Raw genomic sequence first — 19,663 nt, 5'->3', positions numbered from 1 at the left:
AAGTATTGCCTCTTGGAGGCGCCCAGCGGGGGTGGTATATATTTGTCCCAGGTCACTGGGTGGGGGCTCGAGCCGGTTTGCATTGTGTTATTGGAATGGAACCCCTAGATATTGAACCCGGCCCTTGTTGCTGCCAACTCTGACGGGCAGAAGGGTTACATTTTAAAGCAGGTTAAGAAGTGTTCCTGTCTTTAACACTCAGATGCTCAACTCCCAATGGGGTCCAAACCCCAAATAAATCCATTTTACCCTGTATAATGCTTATACAGGGTAAACCCATAAATTGTTTGCCCTCTATAACACAGAAAAAGATGCACAGCTGTTTACCCCCCCCCCCCCAGTATTAATACATACTCTGGGTTAATTAATAAGTAAAAAGTGATTTTATTAAATAGAGAAAGTAGGATTTAAGTGGTTCCAAGTAATGACAGACAGAACAAAGTGAATTACCAAGCAAAATAAAATAGAACATGCAAATCTATGTCTAATACAGTAATAAAACTGAATGCAGATAAAAACCTCACCCTTAGAGGAATTCCAGTAAGCGTCCTTTTACAGACTAGCCTCCTTCTAGTCTGAGTCCAACAATCACTCATATCCCCGGTACTTACTGTCCTTTGTTCCAGTTTCTTTCAGGTATCCTTGGGGGTGGAGAGCCTCTCTCTTTGGCCAGCTGAAGACCAAATGGAGGGGTCTCCCATGGTTTTAAATAGACTTTCTCTTATGGGTGGAGACCCCCTCCTCTCTCCTATGCAAAGTCCAGCTCCAAGATGGAGTTTTGAAGTCACATGGGCAAGTCACATGTCCATGCATGACTCAGTTTTTACAGGCAGCAGCCATTGCTTACCTGCTACCTTGAACTTCCTCATGTACACTTCTTATGTGGATTGGAGCCTTCCAAGATCCATTGTCCCTTAAGTGCTTCTTGACTGGGCACTTAATTTGCACTTTCTCAAGAAGCTGACCAAATGCTTTACAAAGGCTATTTAAAAATCAAGCCAGTTCACAGCCAATATTCATAACTTCAAATATAAAACCAATACATGCATACAGATAGGATGAATAGATTCAGTAGACCATAACCTTTACAGAGATATGTTACATCACATATGTAGCATAAAACATATTCTAGTTATGTCATATATACATTCATAAGCATATTTCCATAAAGCCTTATGGGGTGCACCATCACAGACATCCCTGTGGTCTGGCCTCAGGGTAAGAGCCAGAAACAGGGAGTCAGAGCCAGATTCAGGAACCAGGCAAGGGAGCAGGGCTGGAGTAGGACAAGAATGAGGTAGGCACAGGCATGATCACAGCTTCAGGTGTGAGCATTCCTGCTGAGCTTAAATGCAAACCTGTTGGTTCCTTGCAGCCAATTGTCTAGGCTGGCCAATCAGGCGACTCTGCTGCAGCCCAGCTAGGTACATTGACTGGCCTGAGGGATAAGTCCCAGACTCAGTTGAGGGAACTCAAGCCCATAATTCTTGACAGCATCTGTGCATTAGTGTATTGGCATGTAGAGACCAAGGTGGGGCAGTAGAGGGACGTGAGACTGAGGGGAGCAGATTTTTTTCAGCCAAGGGAAGTGTACTAGAAGGCAGAAAGATAAAATTACTGCAGCTGAATCTGGGGATTGGTGGGTGGGAACATGGGAACTGTATGGCGGAGGGAGAGGAATTTCATAAAAAAACAAACAAACCCAACCTGTGGTGTCTCATCCCCTTGATCATTCTGAGTATGGCTATACTACCATGCTGTACAAGCCCATCTGAAATCCTGGTTATGTACTCGTGTTGATAGCCTATACTGGGGTCTATGCCACTGCATCTTCAGTGCTACTTTTAGCCATGCTAGGTAGATGAAAGGTGGTGCGGGTATGTCTATCCAAGATCCAAGATACAATCGCACCGGTAAATTGCAGTGTAGACATACTGTCCGCCTAGAGCTCATATCCCTCTCTGCCACACTTTCACCTGTCTTTATCTTTTTTAATTGTTCACTCTTTAGCATAAAGACTGTGACCTCCTCTGTTTGGAAAGCACCCAGCACAGCGTAGGTCCCACCAACTATCTCAATGTGAAAAAGTTTTGGGGGCAGGGACAATAATGCTAGAGAAGAAGCTGAGGATCCAAAACGGGATAGGTAAAACAATGTAGCTCTTTAATAGTGAATATCCTTTAGAAAAACTTACAGAATTTAATAGAAAATTATATGCCTGTGATAGAATTCTGTAGGCTGGTTTAAAAGCCATAAAAAGAATCTTACTATTCTATACCTTTTTCGAGTAATTTCTATAGAACCCTATTAGTTTCCATTCTTATTAAATTCTAGAGAAACTTTTCATAAGGGTGGCTTAAATTGTTGTAATATCCTGTCCTTTCTGCACAGTATAAGTCATGTTCAATGTTAAAATAATGTAGATTTAGTATTGCTCACGCTAGAAGGGTCCGGATCTCACAGCAGATTATCAGTACCTGGGGCCACAGGGAATAGCATCCCAATTTAAAAAGGCATAAGAAAACCAGACACACAATTGGGAGAGAAGTGCAGATAGTATATTTAAAATTTGGAAATTTACATCAGTATATGAAGAATCCCTCCCTCACATTGTGTATTGAATGTATAACTAGGGCCCTACCAAATTCACAGTCCATTTTGGTCAATTCCATGGTCATAGGATTTTAAAAATTGTAAATTTCATTATTTCAGATATTTAAATCTGAAATTTCACGGTATTGTAACTGTAGGGTCCTGACCCAACTCTGAGGCAGCAGCACAGAAGTAAGGGTGGCGGTATGCCACCCTTACTTCTGCGCTGCTGCTGGTGAGACACCGCCTTCAGAGCTGGGCACCTGGCCAACAGCCACTGCTCTCCACCCACCCAGCTCTGAAGGCAGCGTAGAAGTAAAGGTGGCAATACTGCAACCCCCCCAACAGTAATCTTGCAACTCCCCCCACAACCCTCTTTTGGGTTAGGACCCCCAGTTTGAGAAACGCTGGTCTCCCCTGTGAAATCTGTATAGTATAGGGTAAAAATACACAAAAGACCAGATTTCACAGTCCATGATGCATTTTTCACAGCCACGAATTTGGTAAAACTATGTAACAGGATATTTCCTGTCAGACAGGGTGTGGATTTTGTTTCTGTAGCAGAAATAGATTGATTTACTAATTGTGCACAGAAGACAGGAGCTTTCTTGTACTATTTCACTCAAGGTTATACAGACAAACTGACCACTGCACATCTTATAATCAGTTGGCCACATTTATGGTCTCAAAGGCTTTGACATCTGGAAACTTGTCACAGGAGAAATTAACAAGCAGTTGCTTGGTTCCACTCTTGGTGGGAATGATTTCAAATGGTATTTTGGAAGTTTGCCTGGACTGTAGTGAGGGTATTCTAAAAAACAGAAACAAAAGGAGAAATATCAGTTGAAAACAGCCTTGTATTTTATATTTGAGTTTCCCTGCCAGCCATCCTCCCTATGCATTTCTGTCAGGAGGGAGCAGGAGCTATACAATGGGCATCCAAAGGGGCCTAAAGGAGTTAGATCTCCAATGCTTTTGCTGGGAGTTGGGTACTTAGCTGTCTTAGGCCACTTTGGAGATCCCTACTGTGAGTATGCAATAGATAATTCAGAGTCTGGTTAGCATTTTCACTTACATTTAAGGATATGCAGGTGTTAGACTAAAGGGCATAGACAAATAGAATATTTGGCAGGCATTTGTACCTGCCAAGTGCATGCAGAAGTTTGTGTGTACAGATCTGTGAAGGCCAGATGGAGGTCTGGCTGAAAATTTACTCTTCCTGGTTCTACAGTAAAATACCAGCATTACAAGACATTAATGATCCAAACATGTATGAAAAATGAACCGGATAGCATCTATTATATTACAGCTCTTTATAGCTATACCATACCTCATTTATCAGTAGCAAATACACTAGTGCCCCCTAATGAGTAAGGGTTTCAATTTATTGATCTAACCCCTACTGAATGTCTACATCTCCCAAAACAATGACATTTTTTGAATTTCAAAACCAAGGTTGAAAAATCATATATGCCAATGGTTACTATTTAGGAGAAATAGTCTCTTGTTTTAAAAAAGTATTTATCACAATATTCACCACTCCTTCCATTCTGTCCCTCCATAATTAATATATTTAAATCTCTAAATACACAAATTTTATATCTTTCAAAGTCTTAGCATGTCTGGCTTTCTAAACATTACGATTTAGGTCTGGATTATTAAAACCCAGCCTCTTTTTATCAGCAGTTTTTCCATATACTAGTTGCAGGAGGAATTTTGCCCCAGCAGTAGTTGTGCATGGAGAGAGATGGGGGTACATTTTCAGAAGGATGGCCTTCTTTTGAGGGTGCAATTTCTGTCTGAAATATTTGAACTTATTGAAATGTTCACAGTTTGAAATGCAGGCACAAATCTGCATACTTGCACCTCTACCTACCTGATATGGGTTAATATCAGAGAGAGAGAGAGAGAGAGAGAGAGAGAGAGAGAGAGAGAGAGAAATACTCAGATTTGCACACACACAGTTCATTTTAAAACGTTTTTAAAAGGACCCAAGGTTAACAGGTACAGCTTTTTTGGGTAGAAACCATCACTTACTCTGTATCATGCCTTCTACAGTAGGGAGTGACCTGGTTGGCACTGCCACAATATTCAAGTTTAATTGATTGCATCTGCAGACTGGCTGCCAGGGCCTCAGCCCCACTGAATGTTTATCCCACTTATATCATTTAGACTTTTACCCAATGTGTGGTGCAATCAGGTAAATGGGTGAATAAATAGCACCAACTTATGCCCACAGTTATTGGCACCTACAAACTGCAGTGCCAAAAGAAAGGTCAGGTTGAGGCCTCATTAAAAATCACGTCTTTGTTTTCTTGAGTCTCATTTCCACAGACAGACCTCTGTGGTCATAGCCAGAAGGAAAAATGTGTCATGCCAACATTTGCTTCAAAAACACCCAACCCTAAGTCCTGTTGTGTGCAGCGTTTGTGTCAAGAAGTTGATGCTCCTTGTACTTACTCTATCTCAAGCTTTCCTTTCACCAGGTCACTGCCTTCTGCCAGCAGCACACAGTCTTTCACTTCTTGGTCGAGAGGATTGGTAAATATCACTTCCACATTCACTGGTTCATTCACCTTCGCATCACTGGGGACCTGCACAGACCAAATACTTTCATGATCACATTCTAAAGCAGAAAATGATGTTATGAGTCATCAAATGTTGAGCACTCTTAAGACACCCCACCATGTCAGGATGAGAACAGAGCATCTCTGTCAATGGAAAAGACAGTTAATGTAGGAACAAAAGATCCAGTCTAAATCTCCTTTCATTGTCCCTTTTCCCCAGTGCTGAAGCTGTGTAAAGCAGCTGAAGCACTCTTTCTCTCCAGGTGGCAAAGGGACAGATCTTTACCTGCATGACAAGGTCAGGGTTATCCAGAGTGATGTTTCTTTCCACCACCACATCAATCCCACTTTCAACTTGACACAAAGCTGTTACTCGAATCATGTTGTCTCCTGTTAAATTTTGCTGGTACTCAGCATATGTTATCTTAACAGGAAACTGTTTCTCTGAAAGGCAATAATAACATAAAAAGAAAAGGAGTACTTGTGGCACCTTAGAGACTAACCAATTTATTAGAGCATAAGCTTTCGTGAGCTACAGCTCACTATAAAATTTTAAAAATAAATAGGATGAGATGCACTCGCAAAAGTCTAACAAATGTCATTCACCTAAAATGAGTATTTTCCTATCACCCAGTATCTGGTGCTAGATAGTACATGAGCTTCCCCTGCTTTTCTCTCACTTCTTGCTGCATTGCCTGTCTGCCTGTCTGGGACTGGACTGGGGTTGGTTTCTCTTCTTCAGTTCCTTCTGCCTCATTCTCTGCCCCTTTTTCCCTCCCCATTGTTCTTTCTGGAAGGTGATGAGGAGTAATGGTCTCAAGCTGCAGTGGGGGAGATTTAGGTTGGATATTAGGAAAAACCTTTTCACTAGGAGGGTGGTGAAACACTGGAATGCGTTACCTAGGGAGGTGGTGGAATCTCCTTCCTTAGAAGTTTTTAAGGTCAGGCTTGACAAAGCCTTGGCTGGGATGATTTAATTGGGGATTGGTCCTGCTTTTGAGCAGGGGGTTGGACTAGATGACCTCCTGAGGTCCCTTCCAACCCTGATATTCTATAATTTTATGATTCTATGAGGCAGATAACTTGCCACTTTGCATTTCATTAACTAGTTAGTGTCTATTTAATTGTAATGGGAAAATCTTCTCAGGCCCTATCCAGGACTAATTCCATAAGATGCATATTACCTGGACCTGCTTGTGTTGTGTACTTGCATTTTCTCAAGCTTTCCTCTATCTGCGCTTTATCCAAAGTTATTTTATAGCATTTTCCTTCTGAACTAATAATTCAGGCTTCTTTTTGTTCAAGATATAGTATAAACAGGGCATTTCAGCCACTTTTGAATCATCAATAATTTCATTCCCCCCAATGAAACAGTTTTCTTCCTTTTACTGTGCTGCTTCTTCCCATTATAAAAATCCATGTAACTTTTCAGAAGCCCTTTGGCTGCCATTAACTCATCTTGCTTTTTTGTTGTCCTTATCTTTTCCATACTAGCTTCTGTTAACTGAGTATTCTGGTTTACTTGCCACCACCTCTTCATTTCTGGTATGTTTCTTCCACCCCCTATATCTGAGCAGTGTTTGGGAACCACACGGGAAATGTTTTATTTCTTAGATTTTTCTCTTTTAGAAGAACTTTAACCTGCTTTGGATTAAAGATGGTGTCTCTTAGGAATCCTCAGCCTCCTTCCACGCTGGAATTTAAGACCCTTTCCCATTGCACCTTTCTTAGTAGATTTCTTCATTCCCTCAGTTTTGCCACCTTTAAATCTAATTCTCTCATACTGTTACGACAAACTTGTTTCTTTGGTTACACAATTATATGAAAAATTACCTTCTTCAGAAGCAAAAGTAGCTGAAAGGGAGTCTTTCCAGACCTTATGAATTGGCTTCCCAGTGTACACGATGGTCCAAGCAGTCAGATTTGCCTTTACAGTCTTAGCATCAGAGGTCAAATTTCTGAGAACCAAGATTAGGCTGACATCTTTGCCGATCTGTAAGGAGCCATCCACCTTGAACTTCCCTGAAATGTCAGGCTTTTGATCAATTTCTGGTCGCTTCTCTGATGTGGCACTAAAACCATATACTCGACCCAGCTTTGTACGAGCCTTTTCATACACTTCTCTTTCCTTCCGAGAGCCTATTAGAGAGAGAGAGTGAGCCATGAAAATCATAATAAAAAAAACAGTAAAATATGTCCATTTGTAAATGTTGTATGCAGGGTAGTTGTAGCGGCGTTGGTCCTAGGATATTTAGAGAGATAACCATCTTGTCTCTCCACTTTTAACTGACAAGCCTGATGCTTACCCAGCAGGATGTAGGGCCCTGACAGATCTGCCTCCAGGGGAGACAGAGCAACTGTTTACTGCAGCCACTATTAACCTGTTGGATGAGTGACAGGCATGCATTCATTTCAGAGTTGCTGTCCTTAAACTTGAGAGCACTAAACCTGTTAATTCCAGAGAGGAACTAAAGCTTAGTTCCGAAACCTTTCCTCATCCAACTTTTCCTAGGGCTGTACAAGTGGTAAATATAAATTCCAACTTGCTTCACTTTATTCTGTAAATGAAGCATCCCTCTAAACTGATGGGACTGACAGGCCTGCAGCTTACTTGAACAGGCCTTACTCTGATATGAGGGTTTGAATGATCAGCCCTCCCCCCCTTTAGACATTTTTAATATCTTTGTGTCTTACTCTTTTTTACACATGCAAACTTAGCTAATAGAAGTTTGTATTCTGTATTTTGTACAGGCAAAACTGAAGGTGTGAATTTAGCGGCCGGTTGAGGTCCTTTTGAAAGCGTTGCCCTTCTTGTGGAGTTTGCTATCTGTCTATCTTAGATTTCTATACAGTACCTGTAAACTATCTAATAACTGTGTTGTCAGTAGCAAATGCAATTTGAGCAGCCTGTGTTATCATGGACAGGACGGGACAGGACATGTTTTGCACAATGTAATTAAGAGCAACATTACCCAGATCTCATGAATCAAAACTGACATATCAGAAATGGTATGGCACGATACTATACCTTCCGTCTTCCTCCTTGGCGTAGCGCTGTAGGAGCCTCACTAGCTGTAACTTTTGTCCTAGCTGTTGTAGTACTTGCTAAGGTACTGGCTCCTATTACAATGTTTCTACCATTTTAAGAATTAAGCTTTCGTGCTACTATCACAAAACAGGATTTTCTCTTTACCTTCTCCATATTTGTAATTATTAGTGACATCTACACGGGCATAACTGCCTACTGCCTTGGTGCTGATGAACTGGCCAATTGATTTGGTCTCAGAAGAGATCGGCTTTGCCTGTCTACGCCTAATGTCGTAAGTCCAGCTGATACGGTCTGCATTCACCTCAGCAAATACGAATGGACAATCATACTCAAGGTCTACATCTCCTTCTTTGATGGCTATAAGTGAGGCAGGACCACACTGATATATTCCTAGAGTATCAGGGAAAAGAAAATCAATTAGGGCTAGACTAGTCAAAACTCTCTAATAGAATGTAAGCAATGCACATTAGACATAAACTGTGTGTCAAGGACCCCTGAATTATACAGCCCTGCCACCCCACTCCAGCCCTCTCCTCCTTAAAGTTGTCCATTCCAGTCAGCAGCTTAGACTTTGTATTTATTTGTTTTGATGATAAATCCAATTTGTTTTATTCTGCCATCTAATTTTCAATAGCTGCAGATTTCTGTGCTGAAAACGTAGGAGTTTCTGGAAGAAGCTGGATAGGGAAGCTTGTTTTGTGTTTTGGCACCAAGTAGTAAACTGAGATCTTAACGGTGGAAAGGGATGCATGTTCTCATTTCCCTCCCTTTTTGGGCAGGGAGAGAAGTGATATTGTTTGGCCAGGGTTGAATTCCTCATTCTCCCCAACAAGTCCTGAGAGTGACTAGTTGTCCCCCTGCTTTAACATTTTCCTGAATTAAAATCCCTGTACCTGCACTTCTCTCCTGGGGAGTTGAATCCAGAATTTGCCATCCGTTGTAGGAGGGCCCCAGATCACTTCGGGTAAACCAGCTTTCATTCCAGACATGGAAATTCCTAGAGACAAGAATAAACGTGGTAAACAACTAATGTGTGACAGTTGTGTAGCGAGTTTCTGAGGGTCACTGATTGTATCCACTTCTACATGTCTGTAAACCCAGATTCTCTCATCTGACCAAATTGTTCATGCTGAAGGACCAACAAAACAAACAAAAACAGAGGCTTCATGTTGCCTTTGAGGCTCCTTCAGCCAGGAACTAGTTTGGCCCAGGACACAACTCACTGCAGCTTTAGGGGAGTTCTAAATTATGTTCAGCTGCTTACAGCCCCAAAAGCATATTGTGGCAGCCAGGGATTACAGGAGTGCAGCAGTGCTCTGGCCACATCCTGTGAACTGGGAGTTGCCAGTAGGGTGATCCAAAACCTCCTCTTCCCCTAGGGGAAACCCTCAGGTTGCTGATGAAGATGGCTTTCTGGCTACTCTTTGCTGCTGGCAGAAAGACCATAAGGGAGAATGGGGTCCATAAATACATTAAATGTCTGCACAACTTAATACATTTCCTAGCCGCACATTATACCCCCTAACAAAGCATTCGCAGTGAGACGTGGTTTCCCAGTGGTTTCTGTATTGGTATCTAATAGCTAAGAAAATAACAGAATGGTAAATGAAACAGCATAAATATTACTTTATTGCTGTTATAAACCATGCAAAATAAGAAATTATCCTGATTCTGGATCAGGCATGTCTCAGCAAGTAATGGCCCTTATTGAGGGTCCTCAACACTTCCAGCCTCCCACTAATTTACAGGAAATGCACTCCTTGTCTATCATTTATTGCTTACTATAGCAAATGTTGTAATTCTGTATATGTTCTCTCCTGAGACTGAATATTTCAGACTTGATCCTGAGAATCTCAACCTGAAGTTCTGGATGGGAGTTTCATTGGGAAATGTAAAATCAACAAGAATTTTATGTCTGACATAACTGAAAACAATCCCAGACATTTTATAGTTATACGGGAAGCCTTGGACCTGATTTTGAAAGGTTCTGAGCACTCTCAGCTTTCACTGGGTTCAACAGTGTTCCCTGGAGTACAAGGACTGAGATTATGGCTGGTCCTTGCACCCAGGATGCTCTCCCTTCCTGAGCACCTCTGCAGTTACACAGCATAATATCACACTAAATTTGTTCCTTAATTTATGCATCTACCATTTAATTCTGGGCATAATTCTGTGGATTTTCACCCCAGTGACCTGATATGGGGACAAGTAATACCTGTATAAAGGAAGCCTGTGTCCTGGTCATGCTGAAAGTTCACATCTTAATGAACACCCATAGGTGCTGGAACTAGGGGTCCTGGGAGAGCTGCTGAACCCCCTGGCTTGAAGTGGTTTCCATCATATCCAAGGTTTACAGTTTGGTTCAATGGCTCTCAGCACCCCCACTATAAAAATTGTTCCAGCACCACTTTGTGCACCCTTTTAAAAATCTGGACCCAAACTAATGAAGTCCCATTGTGTGATATTTTCAGGTTGACACCTTAGATTTTTGTATCCACTTTGGTCCTGTAGTTGTAGTATTGTTCGAACTCTTTCTAACTTAGCTTCAAGTGACTGCCGTAACTCTTTGTTAAATTAGACTCTGTACTAAATGAAGTACATGTGGATTAAATAGTGTTGATCATTGAGAATTGTTCTGCTCTTTGGAGAGAGAGAGAGAGAGAGACCATAATTTGGGTGTGAAGATTGGGGTAACCCGAGCTGGTGGTTTCCATGCTTTTTATTGTTTTGTTATTTATTTAATGATGTGTATCTTGTTTTGAGTTGCAGCTTTAACTATACGTTAACAATGTGTTTAGTGTGGGAATCTACACACTTTGATTGAGGAGTCTGTATCTATCCCGTCAATGCACAGGACCAAATCATGCCTTTGACTTGCATCTATAAGTCCCAATGATGTCAATGCTTAATACTGCAGATATTTAGAAGAGTAGTTGGTTACCAGACGCTGTCACTCCCCATGTTCAGATGATTTCCAGACTCATCATAATATATATCCACACTCAGGTTTCTATCTGCGTCATGGGCGGAGTTGAAATTTGAAATCACACGAGTAGGAATCCCCAGACACCTGAGCACTAAAGAAACCAAAACAAATAATTAAAAACCTGTATTTCTGAGATACAAAGTTTCTATGTTACTATCCTCAGCTAATATTTCTGGATAGTGATCCTGGCCAAACCAGGCTCTGACACTGCCAGTGCTTTGAAACAGGCCTCAGTATAGAGGGTTTAGCATTTCCCATAATGGAGCCTGTACAACAAACACGTCTGTGTTACTGAAACATACCTGTGGTCAGCACTGATGCAAAAACCCAGCATTGTCCATATCTAACAGGTCTAAATCCTGCATCCTTCCACTTTTGCAGGATTTCAACACTTCCATTCCAACTGCCTGGACTTGTTCCACCAGAGTAATTTCCACTCCAGTTTCCCAGCACCACCCCGTTATCATCATTACTGTTGACCTGGAAAAAAAACATACCCTAGATTAACACATAGCATAGTTTGCAGTAGAAGAAGGAAAGGAGGGAGAAACAGCCCTGTGTGGCATATAGTAATAATTAATACCTCTTATAACTGTTATGTAAGTGCTTTTTCATCAGTAGATCTCAAAGTGCAACACAGTCTTTACTATATTGATCCCCAGAATGCCCTTGTGCCATAGGACATTACTATTGACTCCATTTTACAGATGGGGAACTGGGGCACATAGAGGCTGAGTGACTTTCCCAAGGTCACACAGGGAGACTGTGTCAGAGGAAGGAACTGACCCTGAGTCTCCCAAGTCTTAGGCTAGTGCCCTAATCATTATACAAGGGGCAAAGCCACTGCTTCAGGGAACTGGCTTGCCACGAAGAAGGCATCTTATTTTAAGGGAAGTAGGAGATGTATTTAATCAAGAAATGAAAATATTTAGCCCCCTCTGCTCCTCCCACCCGAAAATAACAGCAGTAGGTCAAAGCACTTTACAGAACTTTAAGTGCATCATATCAGGATCCATGTACCAGCAGTTGTGCAGCATACTGTAGATGTACTCCCCCAGCTTGAAACACGCTAAGTTTCAGCACAAACAAGCCCTTATGTGGGGAGATGTACATTACAACTTAGAGCAGCTTCATTGTTTTAAACTGAAACTAGTAGAAAAAATGTCTTGGCTGGATGCAGAAGTCTTAATAGTATATTGTCTCCTGCTTTTATTGCTACCTTTATAAATTTTTAAGTCAATTTAGTGCTCATGGAAGGAATGCTAGCCCCAGAGAATAAAATCCTCTACTTCAGGGGCAGAGCAACTGGAGAGATCAGGAGTAACATCTAGGATTCTGGGGAAGAGCCTTCTCAATAAAAAAATCCCTTGCCTATAGAACTCCTTACCAGAAGTGATCAAATAAGCCAAAATGTAAGACTACCAGGAATGACCTCTGTGAATACCACCAGACCCACTCTCAATCTCACTCTCTGTTTAAGGGGGGAAATGGAGTTATGAACTCTTTATTTTGTCTGACAACTGGATGCCAAAGTGATAGATGCCTCAGAAATACCATAGACTAAGAAGAACTTGCAGGCACAAATTGGGTAGTTGTCCATCACTGTGGTTTCTGAGCCACACAAACGGTGGATTTACCCTCACAGGGAAGTATCTTCCATCTGCTTTTAAAGAACTGCTTTTAAAGAAACAGTTAGTGGATTTGGCTTTTGCAATGTTTCTAATGCTGAGTAAATCAACCCTTTTCTTACCATGGCACTGAGCACACGGCCCACATAATTGGGATCATCTCTGCGAGACACATCAGTGGCAGGGTCTTGACGGTAGCTTAGGCTTCTATCCAGTATGGAAAGGCAGATATTCAGAATGTCCCCTTGAAACTGTGTTTTAAAAATAAGTTAATATATAGGTGATGCAAATTGTTCTTCCTTATAAATCTTAAGGGTACAATAGTCTAAATCAGTATTTGAAATAATAGTCTACATATTTCTTAAGGAGCCATTCTAGCTCCAACATAAATTATGGGCTTGGTGCAGGAGTTACTGGATACAAATCTCTGGCCTGTGTCATTCAGAAGATCAAACTAGATGATCGCAATGGTCCTTTCAGGCCCCAGAATTTATGACTGTGTAATAACAGTTGGGATAGTGCTGCCCAGCATCACAGCAGTTACATCTGTGTACAGTTTCAGAGTGGTAGCCTTGTTAGTCTCAGCAAAAACAACGAGGAGTCCTTATGGCACCTTAGAGACTAACAAATTTATTTGGGCATAAGCTTTCATGGGCTAGAACCCACTTCATCAGATGCACAGATTGTCTGTGTACAGTGTTATCCAGCAGAGACTTTAAAACATTTATAGCTGAACTATGGGAGTCCTGGTTTATGAGAAATGCGCAGTTATCGATACTGACCTTTATGTGAATTGGTATAAAGGGGGGCATGAGATGAGGCCTGATGCCTGTGACCAGGCTCCTGTTGTCCAGATAAGTCACTGGGAGGTAAAGAGGAACATGGCTAGGGCTGCCAGTGCCCCAGAAGGTCTCTCAAAGACAGTGCAGCACATAATGCAGCACAACGTATGAACTAGAAAGAGCAGGCAAGGTATTGATCTAGCTTGTGAGAATAAAGGAGGCCCAAACACCAAGTTCTTCACTTTGCATTTACCTGGCCATAATTCCAGCCCCGCCTGTGAATATAGTTTACGTTGCCCACAAAGAGAATTCCAAATTCTTCCAGCACGTACTCCTTGCGCTCAGAGCTGTCAGGCATAAACACATCATCCCCTGAAAATCCAAAGCAGAGATGCTGTAAAACCACAATGGGGCAGGGGTTTGAAAGCCTCAGATGAGCTTCTGTAAACACCCATCTGCTCTGCTCTCAATGTTCTCAATGGATTTTAGAAATTCAACCCTTTTGCAGTTGTGGGGTGAAGGAAGAGGGATGGGGGATAGCGAAGACACACCCATGGCTAAGTCTCTGTCCTGCAGGGGAAAGGAAGTGTGGGATAGATTCAGGGCCTTGTCTTTTTTTCTCTCGGGGATAGTACAGTGCCTAGTAGTGCCCAGTCTCCTCCCTTCTATGGTGGTGCTGAGCTGTGGGAGATACAGGGCTCAGTCTATGCCTTTCAGCGTAAGGGCTCTCTGGTAGGACTCCATAATCACACAAAAGCTACAGAGTGAACATGATGAGTTTGTAGCTTCCCTCTTGGGAATCCCACAGGACCCTGACTCTGCACAGAGAGGAGGTGGGGTGCACTCCCTACTGTGCGCTATACAGCAAATCTCTAAGACATTCAGCTGTTTTTTGTGTCACTGGAAGGTATTAGGACACTCTTGATTCCCACTCTTCGTGCTCAGTGTTACGGTACATATTGTTACTGTTCAGTTGCTGTACATCAGATGGGCAAGCTACACATATTAAAGCTGCAGTGAGTTACTTAGAGAGAAACCCAAGGTGTCTGTACCTGAAGACCAAGGGTTAAAGAGCAGAACGAATGTTCCGAGGGTCCGATGGGAGGCCCTACCACCTGAGGCAGGCTGCACGCTCAGTTTGTAGCGTCCGATGGCAGCATTAGCCGGGCTGGAAATAGAGATGCTGACGGAGCTGGAGTTGGTGGATTGTTGGACTGCACTCCAGGTACTATTGCTCGCTGTGCTGGAGATGTCAAATACAGCCTGGGTCTTAGCATGCAGTGATGGTTGTGGTCCTTTCAAAGAGGATTAAGAACACTGAAATTTCTCCTGCACTCTGAAACTACATACAATTTCTATTCAACCCAGCAGAGAGGCAACCCCTGATGAGTGAGATTGTACTATATGTCAGCATGTTATAGACAAATTGATGCCAAATACTATTATTTGTGAGTCATACATTTAACACCCTGCACGGTCACCTGGGTAGGTACAACTGTGTTAACAATAGCTCTGAGGGGATGAATTCGTGCGGGCATTATTATCTCCTTCTGACGGGGTGAGTGGGCATCTGCGGGGAAGGACATCACCAGTTTATGAGGCAGCAACTTGTTTGTGTGAGGGACTGAAGAGGGGGCATTACCTGTTTCTGCAGTGAATGTTAAGCTCTCTCCAGTCTGCAGTGCTCTGTTGAAGGTCAAGATGATGGTGAAGGCTTGTCCTCTCCTCACAATCAGCTCTGTGCTGGAGTATTTATCAGTATGGTGTGCACTCGCATTTGCTTCAAGCTGCCAGTTGATATTTATCAATGTCAGAGCTGTGAGAAGAGAAAATAAAGGTAAGGAGAATCTCAAGGCCTTGTGGGGGCAGAGGAGTCTCTAGCGATGGACAGAAAAAAAGCTCGGTCATCTTCTTTGGAGTTGTACATGTTTTAAGTACAGGTGACTTGGGGCAATGGGAGGCAATTTGATGGAGGAGGTTCTTCCTGTGTTTGTGTCTCCATCACACAGAGGAACCAATTGTTCATTTTGCAAGCATTTATCTAGCTTCTTGGGAGATGGCATCTCTCAAAGCAGAGACTGTTGTAGCTAGTGCTGACTAAAATAGAACAAGATTTGGTTAATGCAGTACTAGAGGGAGGCTGGGAACGCATCTGAGAGGAGAGAGATGGTAGAGTTGAGAGTGAGTTGCTTGAATAAAGAATGCAGTTTAATTCTACTGACTGATTCTTTCAGTCAAAATACTGGCTGTGACGTGAGGCTGAAAATTTGAGGTATAAAGCAGGGTCATACAGGGGAATCCTCTTGGCCTCTGGGAAGGAAGCAGGGGACTCCAAAAACCTATAAAGCTGAGACATATTCCTGTTTTTTAAACAGTGATGTGACTTACTTCTGCAGCAAACTCAGCCCCTGTGGCTCCAAAGAGCAGGAAGTCAGCTCAGGTCTCTGGCACATCAAGACAAGACACCTGTTTAGACCTTGGGGTCAGATTTAACATGGCCTTCCAGGACCCTTCAGAATTAGTTCTGATTTCGTTTAAGCATTTGTCTCCATCTCTCTCCCATGCATATCACTTACACCAATTCCACAAGTGCAGTGTAGATAATATACAGAAGATGTGACCTCCAGCTAATACTGCATATTCTACTTACAAGTGAGAAGTGTCTCTTGAAATCACCACTCTACATGGCAGTGAATGTTTTCTCTAGAGTTTGGAACAAATATCTGCTTTGCATTTCCTTGAGCCCCCACTTTATAGTTCTAGTATATGATATTTCTGAGTCATGATATTTCTGAGTATGACTCAGACCTTAATTGTTTGTTATGCTACTAGGGCTGAAGGCTGTCAGACTGTGACTGAGAGGAGATTGTGAAACAAGCAGCTGAATCCTCCACAGTTGGGATGTAGCAGGGGCTCCATGAACCCCTTATTAAAATTCTGCAGTCAAATTGAGTGGAAAGTTTGGGTGCTTTCCCTGGGTCTGGAGGAGTTGCTCTCAGCCCCCTTTCTGGACGCTGCTAAATTAGCCCTGCCAGAAATGACTTACCTGGGTTCATTTGGATCTGCTGTAGAGCAAAATATTTCCTTTAAAATAGCCTTGATAGCACCAAGTGCCAGGTCCTGCATTTAAACAGTACCATGGGGAGGATCCTCCACACCTTTTCCCCAGGTCTACACCCCAGCCTCAGATCCCACAAATGGAACACTGGGCTGGGCTGTGAATGTGCTCTGAGTGGTTCACAAAAAGTCTGACCACATCCACCAAGTGCTGTCTTGTTTGTCAAGTGGGGCTGCCTCTTCCTGTTCCTGCAGTTAGGGTTATGAGAATGAGTTCTGTTTAAATGGAGAAAAACACAAATGGACAGATTCCCTATTCTCTCCTGCTTCCTTCTGTGAGCATATGCCAATGGTACATGGAGCATACTGGAGGTTTAGTGGAAAATGTTTGGGGAGCCACTTGTTAAAATATTGGCTATGATGTTGGCACATCATTGCGCAAATGTTACATGGAGGAAATTGTGGATTTGTGGTTATTTTCCTGTTGCTGCAATCTGTGGTTATTGTTTTTACTGTCCAGTTTTAACACGTACTCCCTCTGTTAACAAAGAGCTCTCTTAAACAGCCCAGTAGCATTTTTCATGGCTGTTTACTTAAGCAATATTTAGTGGAGCAGATTTTTTGGTACCTGCCCATACTACACACCTGACCCCTTTCCAACCCTGCTGCTTCTTAGTTCATTTCTTAGAGATGAACATTTAGATTAATGGAATGTCAGAGCCCACCTGGTACATTTAGAATTTCATCTAGTGGGCACTGGCAGACCATACACTGCACTTTCACCAACAAGTTAGGAAGTATTGGCAAAACGAATCCGCGAGGAATATGCCAAGATAGTAAGTGGTTCAAGTCACCCCAATAAATTTAAATAAAAACAAAATAACTTGTATAAATAAAATGCATGACTTTTAGAGTCCATGGGCCTGATTCTCTTCTCACTTCCTCTGTGTAGTTCCATTGACCTCAGTGGATTTACTCTTGATTTACATCAGCATGAGAGGAAAATCAAGGTCTCTGTTTCTGCTCTTTGGACACGGTTCTCTTATCAGTTTCACCAAGTGATGGTCCCGATTCACCTTATGCCTGCAGAGGCTAGGCTCCAAACTCTGGCAAAGAGGGTATGCCAAGAGAGGGGCGCAATCTCTCTCCAGGCTAGACTTCAATGCTTGGGCTCATATGAAGCCCTGTCTAGATTTAAAGGTGTTGTCCCCATCAGGTATAGTTGCTCCTGCAAGTACAAGGGGTGCACATTCCCTGCACCTACGGGATGGTATCTAGCCCCGTATGTGTGCTCAACACAGAAACACTTCTATAAACACAGGCTCTGTTAACACACAAACTCCATCTTAAAAGCTAGTTTTCAGTAAGTATTTGTAGACATGAGACCGAGTCCACAGAAGTATATTATTAATGCTCACAAAATACGTCTACCATAAATGCCTATATTAGTAATAGTTAGCTCTTGGCAAATGAAATTTAATGTGGATAAATGTAAAGTAATGCACATTGGAAAAAATAACCCCAACTATACATACAATATGATGGGGGCTAATTTAGCTACAACTAATCAGGAGAAAGATCTTGGAGTCATCATGGATAGTTCTCTGAAAATGTCCACACAGTGTGCAGCGGCAGTCAAAAAAGCAAAAGGGATGTTAGGAATCATTAAAAAAGGGATAGAGAATAAGACGGAGAATATCTTATTGCCCTTATATAAATTCATGGTACGCCCACATCTTGAATACTGAGTACAGATGTGGTCCCCGCATCTCAAAAAAGATATACTAGCATTAGAAAAGGTTCAGAAAAGGGCAACTAAAATGATTAGGGGTTTGGAACGGGTCCCATATGAGGAGAGATTAAAGAGGCTAGGACTTTTCAGCTTGGAAAAGAGGAGACTAAGGGGGGATATGATAGAGGTCTATAAAATCATGAGTGGTGTGGAGAAAGTGAATAAGGAAAAGTTATTTACTTGTTCCCATAATATAAGAACTAGGGGCCACCAAATGAAATTAATGGGTAGCAAGTTTAAAACAAATAAAAGGAAGTTCTTCACTCAGCGCACAGTCAACCTGTGGAACTCCTTGCCTGAGGAGGTTGTGAAGGCTAGGACTATAACAGGGTTTAAAGGAAAACTGGATAAATTCATGGAAGTTAAGTCCATTAATGGCTATTAGCCAGGATGGGTAAGGAATGGTGTCCCTAGCCTCTGTTTGTTAGAGGATGGAGATGGATCGAAGGAGAGAGATCACTAGATCATTACCTGTTAGGTCCACTCCCTCTGGGGCACCTAGCATTGGCCACTGTTGGCAGACAGGATACTGGGCTGGATGTACCTTTGGTCTGACCCAGTATGGCCATTCTTATGTTCTCTGATTCATATCTCTAGCTTGCCTTCTAAATTCCTAATATTTAACCTGACCAGCATAAAATAATCACATTCTGTACACTTTGGTAAATTCTTGGGTGATGCATCTGAACAGTCTTAGTGGTTCTCCACAACCCATTGTGCTCTGCATCTGTTTTGTAATACTGTACTCCAGTATTACAACCTATGGAATATCTTATTTTATCTGTTTGTTGTATTATTAAAAATTTAGGAAAATAAATGTTTAAAATATCTGTTACCAGTTATACAACTTATTCCAAATCCCAGAATATAGAGTATGCAACACTTAGAGCCCTTTGCAACAAACCCCCACTAAATAAACTATCCCAATAAGAGAATATAGCCTTATTCAGTTGCTCGCAGAGTATTTATTGAGAGACTTGTAATTTACTCACCAGCCATGATTTCTTGCTAGTCTGTGACTCGTGTTCTGTGTTCCTCTGGGCAGGTATGGTGCTGTATGATAAGGCTTCAAGCTGTGTTTGAAACACCATTTATAGAGAAAACCTTGGGCCTCTCCTTCTGTGCAAACCAATTACAATTCAAATGAGGTGGGTGAGGCACTCAGACAATGCGTTTAAATTTTCAGATGACAGTATGCTATCTGATAGGC

General features: G+C 42.1%; 1 protein-coding gene across 1 annotated transcript; it reads right to left on the bottom strand.

The window, feature by feature from the left end:
* Positions 1–364: 364 nt before the first annotated feature.
* On the bottom strand, positions 365–19,572 carry LOC311529780 (protein-glutamine gamma-glutamyltransferase E-like). Its single transcript, XM_084645982.1, has 13 exons — positions 19,446–19,572; positions 15,247–15,420; positions 14,657–14,899; positions 13,858–13,976; positions 12,945–13,073; positions 11,497–11,674; positions 11,150–11,285; positions 9,102–9,205; positions 8,353–8,598; positions 6,993–7,298; positions 5,446–5,603; positions 5,053–5,186; positions 365–3,403 (listed from the first exon to the last, which is right to left on the bottom strand). Exons 1-13 carry the CDS (start codon positions 19,450–19,452, stop codon positions 3,256–3,258), a joined length of 2,082 nt encoding a protein of 693 aa, XP_084502108.1. The 5' UTR covers positions 19,453–19,572; the 3' UTR covers positions 365–3,255.
* Between the last annotated feature and the right edge of the window lie 91 nt (positions 19,573–19,663).

This window comes from Lepidochelys olivacea (genome assembly GCF_965140295.1).
Source record: "Lepidochelys olivacea isolate rLepOli2 genome assembly, chromosome: 13".
Classification (NCBI taxonomy): Eukaryota; Metazoa; Chordata; order Testudines; family Cheloniidae; genus Lepidochelys; species Lepidochelys olivacea.
The sequence above is the reverse complement of the archived record's forward strand: the minus strand, read 5'-3'. Positions and strand labels throughout refer to the sequence as shown.

Excerpts from the sequence above, each read along its gene's own strand:
- LOC311529780 (XM_084645982.1), bottom strand. Across the intron at positions 11,675-12,944 it reads GCCGTGTGCTCAGTGCCATG|GTCAACAGTAATGATGATAA; the intron begins GTAAGAAAAGGG and ends TTTTTTTTCCAG. Across the intron at positions 7,299-8,352 it reads TAATTACAAATATGGAGAAG|GCTCTCGGAAGGAAAGAGAA; the intron begins GTAAAGAGAAAA and ends TCTCTCTAATAG.